General features: G+C 38.9%; 1 protein-coding gene and 1 long non-coding RNA gene across 2 annotated transcripts; one reads left to right on the forward strand and one right to left on the reverse strand.

Moving 5' to 3' along the window:
- Window positions 1-4,928: 4,928 nt before the first annotated feature.
- On the reverse strand, window positions 4,929-7,129 carry LOC125501304. The gene is made up of 3 exons (XR_007278837.1): window positions 6,940-7,129; window positions 5,286-5,386; window positions 4,929-5,077 (listed from the first exon to the last, which is right to left on the reverse strand). It is a non-coding gene; the product is annotated as an uncharacterized LOC125501304 (long non-coding RNA).
- Window positions 7,130-8,838: 1,709 nt separating this feature from the next.
- LOC105688599 (zinc finger protein 830) lies at window positions 8,839-10,414 on the forward strand. The gene is made up of 4 exons (XM_012405043.3): window positions 8,839-9,233; window positions 9,326-9,785; window positions 9,863-10,032; window positions 10,092-10,414. Exons 1-4 carry the CDS (start codon window positions 9,121-9,123, stop codon window positions 10,234-10,236), a joined length of 888 nt encoding a protein of 295 aa, XP_012260466.2. The 5' UTR covers window positions 8,839-9,120; the 3' UTR covers window positions 10,237-10,414.
- Window positions 10,415-10,458: the final 44 nt, after the last annotated feature.

The following is a 10,458-nucleotide window of genomic DNA, read 5'->3' on the forward strand; positions in this document are numbered from 1 at the left end:
AGACAATCGGTATATGTTACAGCTATATGAGCTCACCTGCCGATATAAGTCCGGTATATATTTTCAAAATGACGGAAATGCGCACGGACATATTTCCAGGGGATATAGAAACCCCGGAGTTCGATGAAAATTCATTCGATACAACGTACTCGTACGGGGTGTTTCTACGCGTGCAAAAACAACCACCGAAAACCAGGGCTTTAGTTGAATTAATCGTTCTCCTAAATTATTTCTCATTCGCATAATCAATATTAAAACGGTGACCCGGCCAGGAATTGACGAATTTAATAATGAAACGTCGGAATATCGCGACCCGGTGCAGGTGAGTCCGAGGAAGCCTCGAGCGCCTGTCTTTTTCGCTGACCCCGAACAACGCGCGAGGAAGTGACGGAACTGCTCGTAAACTAGGCTAACGTATACGTCAACGTACATATTTACTACCTACGTAAAGTATAGAGAATATTCATGTAGGACGTACCCTGCAGGACATTCTCGACACACGTGAGGATGGGGTACCCAGGGTCTCAAAAATATGCGCCAACTAAAAACGTTGTAAAATCCGCATTCCTATAATAAACTCTCAACCCTGAAAGTATACGTGAATGAAAGCAGAAAAATCGATAGGCCGATGAAAATGATGGTGCACACCCTGGTTAATTACACGCTTCTGTCACACCTTATCTTGCCTGGAAAATGAGTGTGAAATGAGTTTGTCGCGACAAGATTTTCTCTCCGCTGTATACACCGCGTGTAGATACGTACACGTGTAATAAGTATAACATTGGCCGTTATCTCGTCCACCCTGCGTAGGTTTTGTGACGTATACCCAGTTGGACCCTAGGGTAGAAACGGGGGCGGTAGAAGGAATTCAGACAGTTTCAAACAGAACTACTACCGCTGTTGGCAACACGCCTTATACCACCGGGCGTAACATTAGGTACGTGGCATTAAACACACGTGGTACTGTCTCCCGTAGTTGTTTTGGAGTCGAGCTAACTGAAGATTTTCTCTGAAAACTTGGGGTAGTTCAAATTCACCCTCACCCGCCGAGGCGAGGTAAGGGACTATTATTTTCTAAGATTCTACCATTCGCGGGAAAATACAGTTATCAAAGCGATGCGTATGCGGTAGTGCTTCGAGTGAATTTCGCAAAGTGCGAAAAAAAGAATATTCGACGTGATAATGCATAATAAAAGAATGAAATATGAATTCGTGAAAGAAGGTTTGTAACTGCGGTATAGTCCTGTAAGGCTGCAGGGTACGAAGCACTCGGCGAATCCTATAAAGAGCAATAAGTTCGAAAAGATGGCATCTGGGATTCGTCTAACCCAATGTCCCTGCAGTGGTTGAGTCGAGTCAGCAAATGTACCAAGTTCAGCCTCTTTTCTACAATTCTCACTCAGCTGAGAGCCAGACGAAAATCAGCAGATCTTATCGTACCTTGACAACAAGGACGCTTACCAAACAGCTCTGACGCCAAGGGAAAAAAAAAAGAATTGAAAATAAATTCCAAATCAGATTCACACCTGTCATCTTATAATGAAAAAGTCTCTGTAAATTCACTCGCGCGACCTACACGCACGCACAAAGCCCATATATCTTTGTGATTTTTTTCACCGTCGAATGGTGCTATTCTATGCAATTATTTATATATTGGTTACTTTTTCACAATTTGATCATAATGAGGTCGTGATTGTTGATCTGCGTAGCATGGAGCGTAAAAATGAAATCATTATTATCTTATCTGATTCTTAGCGCAGGTGGTTTCCTTGAAAAAAATAGAGTTGACAAGGTAAAAGATGATTTATTCATTTCTAAATTAAAGGATTGAAGTATATAACAAGTTGCTGGGCATGTACTACATCAAACTGTAGCATAGTTCCGGTTGATTGTTATCTGATTGTAAGGATATTAATTATCGATAAATATGATTATATCGAATCCTCGAATCAGGAATTCACGTCACAATCGGGTTCTGGATTTTCGGATCTTTAGTTCGGTACCCAGCTGTGAGAGAACTTTTGGGTTTCTCCACGAAATTGAGGTTCAGAATGTTACAGTTGCTGTATCGATCATTTTCGCTCAAATGCTGAACTTACCTAATATGTTCCGGAAAAATGATTTAAAGATACAGAAGTAATACCGGCGACTGCCCTCAAATTTTGGAAAGCTATCATAAATCTAAAAGTTATACAACTTTCGCTTATCCGCGTTCATCCCCGCGTTGCCACAAGGTATAGGATTCAAACATGTCGCTGCCCATTTCGTGAATAATTCTACTTACAATTTATATGTTCATTTATTCATTTATTCATTCATTTGGTTAGTTATCTATTTAGTTATTTATTGAATTATGAATTCATATCTAATGCCTATCTACTCTCATTGTCAATGTAAAGCAATCGTCGTGTCTATGATTGCAGACTGTTTTAGTAATCAAACAATTAATTATTATGAATAGTATTTCAAACTATTTAACGATTCATCAGTATTTTGAAAGCATTTGTTTATTTATTCATTCATTCAATAAATAACTAATCAATTATTCATTCGAATAATTATTAAACTGGTATCATAGATGTATTGATATCTATGCTGGTATGATTACGATGCTTCTAGCTTTATGTGTTCATTTATCTATTTATTCAGTCATTGAATCATTCGTCAATTCATTCATTTATTGAATTATTAATTTATTCATGATTTCTACGAAATGACATGTAAAGCTATCGTAGTGTCTATTAATATTGATAATAATTGATGGGTATATTTTCGATCCCTCTGAATGTATGTATTCATTGATTTGTTCATTCATTAATTTAGTTAGTTGTCTATTTATTTATTTATTGAATTATGAAAAACGCAAAGCCTATGGCCTCAAATGTATTACACAATTATTTTTCATCAACTGGTTCATTTGTTCATAATATAGCACAGAGATCCGTAAACTTTTGTTTTCCTCACCATCTCAATCGATTATCGCGCTCAAATCTCACACAAACGATTTGGCCTTCAATTATTCGATTGATGATGATTAATTAACAAATGCATTAATTCAGACACAAAGCGATATATGTATACTAATCGAACGGATTGCAGCCAATCACAAAACGTCCGATCGGGGCGTTTAATTTGGTACATGGTCAACAGAGTACATATGTGTTGCAGGTCTTCCGTCTTGGATTCGACGGCAGTTCGGCTTCGGCGACAGGAGCGGCGACATCAGGAGCGACATCAAAATAAACAAGGCAGGTTCCTCAGAGCGACGATGGAGAGAGAGAGAACGGTGAGCAGAACTTCACATAAAATTTAGTTGAATATTGTTCAAATCGGTAGCGCAAACGTTCCTGTATGTATTTCGAACACTCGCTCTCGACTATTCATACTAAATACAATCGTTAGAAATATACTAGCCCGGTATTCTCAATAGTCCTTTGAAATTCTGAGAGATGACTTTTCAATTGAATTACGCGTTTCATTCTGTTTTCCGGCCTTCGGAGATAATCAATCGATTTATCTAACTAATACAAATCAGATATAGCCATTATTCTCAATCAACTTTCTATACGAAATTTGTCTGATTTTTCGGGCCGTCCATGAAATAGTTTTCAAATCGCTCGAGCGTCGGTTTTCCATTGTAGTTTGATAACGTTATTACAAGCTTCGCTGAAGGATATATTGCAAATGCACTGAATGCAGCTCCAGAAAAATTCGTAGGGATGATTTAACAATGATTCACTCAATTTCTTTTCTCAATGAAATTTAGAATGATTTATTGATCTTTTTCGTGAATACAAATAGAGTATGAATATAAGCGATTGTTATATCGTGACTAGGATTGTACAGGTGATATTTCTTCTTTCTTTCTGGTAGATGCCCATTGCGCGATGCAAGCGAATCAGGACATCAACGAGTCTCTCCAAAGATCCTCTCCTCTCCATCCTGTTCCGGTAGAGATGGATCTGCAACACATGAGACGTACAACTCCTTTTTTTGCGGAGGTATGTTTCATTTAATTTATCCCTGTCGAGAGTCCCTAGTACAATCCAACGTTCAGAGTCTGAGTATATAAATTGCAACCCCTTGGAAAATATTTTCAAAATACTCCTCATCAAATCAGAACACCCAGCATTACCCACTAGACTCGGTAGATGCATACACCCCCCACAATAAAATTCATCACATACGCCAATAAGGCAAGACAATCATTTATTATCATATAACTTGGTACAATTTGTTATAATTAGAACGTCTTATATATTGATCATAAAATAAGTCATAAATTAGGTAAGTTATGCAATCAGTTGACTAATTGTATATTTCTTATTTATGTTACAGGTCGCATATCTTCCAACGTCGCAGTTATGACCCCCTGGACTTCCCCTGTTCATCAGGGGGAGTCCAGGGACCCGTCCCCTGGGACTGCGCGGCCTCCCACCGCCCCCGGGGTCCCAGGGGACCCAGTCCCCGAGGACTTGTCTCCGGGGATTCGGTATCCCCGCTGGAGGGGATGCCAAATCCCGAGGGACATGTCCTCGGGACTGGTCTTCGGGGACGCAAGTTCCCCCAGGGACACGTCCCCGGAGATGCGGTATCCCCGCTGGAGGGGATGCCGTGTCTTTGGGGGCGTGGCCTTGGGGGAATAAGCGTCCTCGAAAATCCCGGGAAAAGGAGGTCCCAAGCGGACACTTTGTTTTTCGTTTCTCTAGAGAAATCAAGAAAACGAGTGACCGCTTGGGACCTCCTTTTCCCGGGATTTTCGAGGACGCTTATTCCCCCAAGGCCACGCCCCCAAAGACACGGCATCCCCTCCAGCGGGGATACCGCATCTCCGGGGACGTGTCCCTGGGGGAACTTGCGTCCCCGAAGACCAGTCCCGAGGACATGTCCCTCGGGATATGGCATCCCCTCCAGCGGGGATACCGAATCCCCGGAGACAAGTCCTCGGGGACTGGGTCCCCTGGGACCCCGGGGGCGGTGGGAGGCCGCGCAGTCCCAGGGGACGGGTCCCTGGACTCCCCCTGATGAACAGGGGAAGTCCAGGGGGTCATAATGCGGCGACAGCATCTCAGAGTACCTGTAATATACGAATAGTGCATTAATAATGACGTAATATAAGAATATTTTATTACCAATATGATATTGTATGTCAATATATTAGTTTAATGTTATATCATATTATCTGTTAATATATTACTGCCAATGTGATATTATAATACAATATTACATTGAATATATTTTTATAATGTACTCTAACTTATATCGTACTGATATTCATGTCATACCTGTAAACGAATTGTGCAATGCCATACAACGCCTGCCCTTCGTGGTTGGAAGTTGAATAAGTACTGCGATGAACTAGGCACAGTGATGACTGATTGAAAGCCTGAAAAAAATGTCATACATGAAATATGGTAGAATTGTAAACCTAAACCTAAGATTTATTAATAAATTTGTTCACGATATAACGGCGAAGATTATTTCTGAACCTTTGATAAATTCCCGAATCCTATGGATAGACAAATTATAGTGTTCGAACGCGAGGACCACTATCCCGCACTTGAGAACATCATGATGTAATGAGTACTAATACGAGAGTTCATTAACGTGTGATTAGTTATACCTAATTGTTCGAAATTTCAACGACAAAGAATATTCCTAGTATAAAGTTACGGCGTCAACTTCCTCCATTCTGTATACGAGTGGATTCGGACACCAGATCCAGATTCCCGAGATTGCAGAATATGAATAATCTTTCTCACCTCAAAAAAACGGTAAGCCTATAGCCTTAGGATTTTCTCAAAATTTGAGACAAAATTCAATAATTTTTTTTATGGAGTTTCCTATGCTATTCCCATGTATTTTGATCTCAGGAATCCAAATTTGAAAGTTAAAACGATCTATCTTTAAAATTGACCGAGTTATCGCCAATTTATCGGTCAAAAATGTGAAAAATCGAGGATATCTCGATGGGATTTATTCCTAACTCAATTTAATCGACGTATTCGTATTCCTCGTGCAAAAATACACAAGAAAAGTCACCTGCAATTGATTTTAGAAATACTTCACATTTTGACCCAAAAAAACGGTAAGCCTATAGCCTTAGGATTTTCTCAAAATTTGAGACAAAATTCAATAATTTTTTTTATGGAGTTTCCTATGCTATTCCTATGTAATTTGATCTCAGAAATCCAAATTTGAAAGTTAAAACGATCTATCTTTAAAATTGACCGAGTTATCGCCAATTTATCGGTCAAAAATGTGAAAAATCGAGGATATCTCGATGGGATTTATTCCTAACTCAATTTAATCGACGTATTCGTATTCCTTGTGCAAAAATACACAAGAAAAGTGTCCTGCAATTGATTTTAGAAATACTTCACATTTTGACCCAAAAAAACGGTAAGCCTATAGCCTTAGGATTTTCTCAAAATTTGAGACAAAATTCAATAATTTTTTTTATGGAGTTTCCTATGCTATTCCTATGTATTTTGATCTCAGGAATCCAAATTTGAAAGTTAAAACGATCTATCTTTAAAATTGACCGAGTTATCGCCAGTTTATCGGTCAAAAATGTGAAAAATCAAGAATATCTTCACGAGAGTTAGCGATCGAAGTAATTCCTTATAATCTGCAGACGTACAAAATATAATTCGCTTCACATGTGAGATTATATGTATAGAAATTAGGCACATTTTAGAATTGAATAAATAAATGAATATATGCATAACTGAATAAATAAATGAATGAACACATCAAGTCAGAAGCAACGAAATCATACCTTATCAATAATTTGATTACGCAATTCAGTTATTCATTCATTCATTCAATTGATTGAATAGTAAAAAGGGCTTCCGAAATACTAATCGATTCATCAACTATTGATACTACTATTCTTATTCGGACATACGATCGTCAGGGTAAAAACATGATGCTCACCAGTGCTTATGAAAAAATTTCCGAATTAGGGAATACACGAAATTTCCAATGATATAGGTCTTTCAGTAGCTGCCAATTACCACTTTTTCAAAATATCTAGATCAAACGAAATACTCCTTCTCGAGTGACTGCTCAATCAAAACTGGACACTGGACTCAACCAACTAAATGGCGCAGCAGTAAATGCGTACTAATCCATTGCTAATCCTTACCCCAAAATATGTCTCTCCCTCTTCGATAGCTTCTTCTTTCTCTTCGCAAAGAATGTACGCGTTACCATCGATGTCGCTCCTGATGACGACGTCGCTTTGGCTGCTGAGGCCATACTGCCGTTACTTCGGAAAAGAAGGATGTATGTACGAGACGCTCCGATGACCGAATACCGCATTGCACGTTCGCAATTGACTGTTTCGAGATTACTCGCAATTTTCCGTCAACGTTTTTCGTAAAAAACTGAACGGCATTGTCGAAAGCTTGATTTTTCAAAGTCTTTGCTAATTTTTGAGACGATTTTTCGGGATTTCGAGGTGAAAAACACCAAAGACTATAGTCCTTGCACATTTTTCGGGGTGAAAAACACCAAAGACTGTCTTTGCACATTTTTCGGGGCGAAAAACACCAAAGACTATAGTCTTTGCACATTTTTCGGGGCGAAAAACACCAAAGGCTATAGTCTTTGCACATTTTTCGGGGTGAAAATTACCAAAGACTATAGTCTTTGCACATTTTTCGGGGCGAAAAACACCAAAGACTATAGTCTTTGCACATTTTTCCGGGTGAAAAATACCAAAGACTATAGTCTTTGCACATTTTTCCGGGTGAAAAATACCAAAGACTATAGTCTTTGCACATTTTTCGGGGCGAAAAACACCAAAGACTATAGTCTTTGCACATTTTTCGGGGTGAAAATTACCAAAGACTATAGTCTTTGCACATTTTTCGGGGTGAAAATTACCAAAGACTATAGTCTTTGCACATTTTTCCGGGTGAAAAATACCAAAGACTATAGTCTTTGCACATTTTTCCGGGTGAAAAACACCAAAGACTATAGTCTTTGCACATTTTTCGGGGCGAAAAACACCAAAGACTATAGTCTTTGCACATTACTCATTGTCAGGGTGAAAAATATTGGGTTCATTCTCGATTTTTTTCCGATATTTCCGATTTTCTGCAATTGACCCCGATTTTTTTTCGATTCTTCCTGATTTTTCCTGATTTTTTCCCATTTTTTTAAGATTTTTTTACATGTTTTCCGATTTTCTCCGATTTTTGAAATTATTTTCACTTTGAGCCGCCCCTGGAAGGATGCGGGCCCAGGAAATTAATTGTCCGGCACTATTTTTAAGCCCCGCCTCTAAAGGCCCACGTGACTAGTCCTGGAAATACAGCTAGCGCCATGTGGTGGAATTTCTGTGAACTAAAATCCCAGGTTTCTTGCCCCTTGACGTCAGGCAATGTGATGCGTGAACGAGATGTATTTGGTGCCAATACTTTTCCGGCTTTGCTGGGAGAAATGACAAAACTTATGCGTTCTGGAATTTTAGTTCACAAAAATTCCGCCACATGGCGCTAGCTGTACTCACGGTGGGCGTGGCTTAGAGAAAAAAAGGCGGGGCCTCAAAATAGTGCCGGACAATTAATCTTTGGGGCCCGTACCCATACAGGGGCGGCTCAAGGGAAAAAAATTTCTCAAATCCAGAAAAAGTCGAAAACAAATTTTTAAATATTCTAATAAATCGGAAAAAAAAATTGGTAAAAAGGCAAAAAATCAGGAAAAGATCTGAAAATCATCTGGTGTTTCTTACCACCAGATTACAGACCTTAGCTAAAATAAGTCCAACTTACAAGAAGTGTTTAAATAATGCGCGAAGACCAACAAACAAGATCGCAAAGGACCACCCTCGGCGTCATTCGCAGCTGACATGCAGAGCTGTATGGTTTCTCCTTCAAAGTACGTCACTTTTCTCACCTAGTTTATTGTGGAAAAATTTCAAAAACATTGTGTGACTAAATGTATTTCAAATTTTATCATTGAAATATACTCGTTGCTGAAGAAAATATTCGGTTCCAATCAGTTTGTCAAACAGATGAAACTAAAGCAACAAACCAAACTATACTTCAACCCCACTTAACCCAAGTCTGATCTAACAATTTGCATCTGTCCAAAATACAAGAGTGCACCATGTCTCTGCAAAACAACAAGAAAAAAGTGACTCAAAATGATTTGCGACGAGTAATGAATGAGCACAAGAAGAAGTTGACCACGGTAACGAGGATTGAATCACCAATAGCCAAATATCCTTTTGTAAATTCTTACTTCTATGCCACAACCAGCATCGTTGTATCTCACAACTTCAGAATTAGTGTTATTCCTTATTTAAAGACACATATACAGATTCTGGTCAGCTAATCTGCATTCTCTGCAAGAGCATTGTACGCAACGAAACGGTGTGGAACGTTCATCTTAATTCAAAAACGCACAAGGAAAACATAGCATTGGCCAAAAAATCTCATACTCGAGCTGCAGCCCCTCCAGCAGTTGCTGTGCGTAGCTTTAAGCGATCTTCCTCTTCGGGAGATGGAGATTCCTCGAACAAAAAATTCAAAAGCATTCTGAAAAATGGCTCCTCCTTACAATCTGCACTGCCAGATGATTTTTTTGACAATACTACTGCCACTTCAAATAATATGAGGTCCACACCCAAGCCTGATGTATCGAAACAAGAAGCATCAGTTGAACTAGAAATAAATGAGGATGTTAAAATGAAGGATACAGAAGAAGAAAAAGACCCAAGCGTTGCTCCTCTACCAGAGGGGTTTTTTGATGACCCTATAATGGATGCTAAGGTAGGGGCAATAAGGGTGCGATATTAAGTTGTTTCAGAATATCAGAAGATTGTCCTAATGGCCTAAATCTTCTTAAGGTCCGAAATGTTGAGTACAAAGACCCTATCGAAGAAGAGTGGGAAAAGTTCCAAAAGGAGATCAAAGAAGAGGCTGCACAGTCGGCGCAAATCATAGCTGACGACCAGGAGGAAGCAACAACCGAGAGACAGCTTGACGAAATTGAAGAACAGATGAGACACTGGTCCAGGTAAAAACAGTGATCAGGATGTTTTCATCATGAAATAATCTCACTACTTACGTTTGTAGAGTTCTGGAGTTAGAGAGACGCAAGGAGCAGGTCCAGGAACAAGTAGAAAGAAAAAGTATAACCGTAGAGGAGGATGTATCAAGTGGTGACGAAGCAGAGTTTAACGAGTTCTTGGATTGGCGAGCCAAGAAATCCTACAAATAAATCTGTAAAGCAAATCTCTGTATTAGGTACTAATTCTATTTGTAAATAACATTTTTCAATTATTTTATTAAGCTCGAATGTTCATTTCACACTTGTATATATACAATACTTGTATTGTTGTACAATACTTGTATATATATCGAATATTACGACAAATTAAAAAAAGTTTCATAACCAATGGTATTTTCACTCTGTTCCCCCTTTTATTTTACTTAAGAAACA

Source organism: Athalia rosae, chromosome 6 (genome assembly GCF_917208135.1).
Source record: "Athalia rosae chromosome 6, iyAthRosa1.1, whole genome shotgun sequence".
Classification (NCBI taxonomy): Eukaryota; Metazoa; Arthropoda; class Insecta; order Hymenoptera; family Athaliidae; genus Athalia; species Athalia rosae.

Bases quoted from the DNA above. Each gene is read 5' to 3' on its own strand.
- LOC105688599 (XM_012405043.3), top strand. From the start codon at position 9,121: ATGTCTCTGCAAAACAACAAGAAAAAAGTGACTCAAAATGATTTGCGA. The intron at 9,234-9,325 runs ATATCCTTTTGT...ATTTAAAGACAC, and splicing joins ATTGAATCACCAATAGCCAA to ATATACAGATTCTGGTCAGC. The intron at 10,033-10,091 runs GTAAAAACAGTG...TTACGTTTGTAG, and splicing joins CAGATGAGACACTGGTCCAG to AGTTCTGGAGTTAGAGAGAC.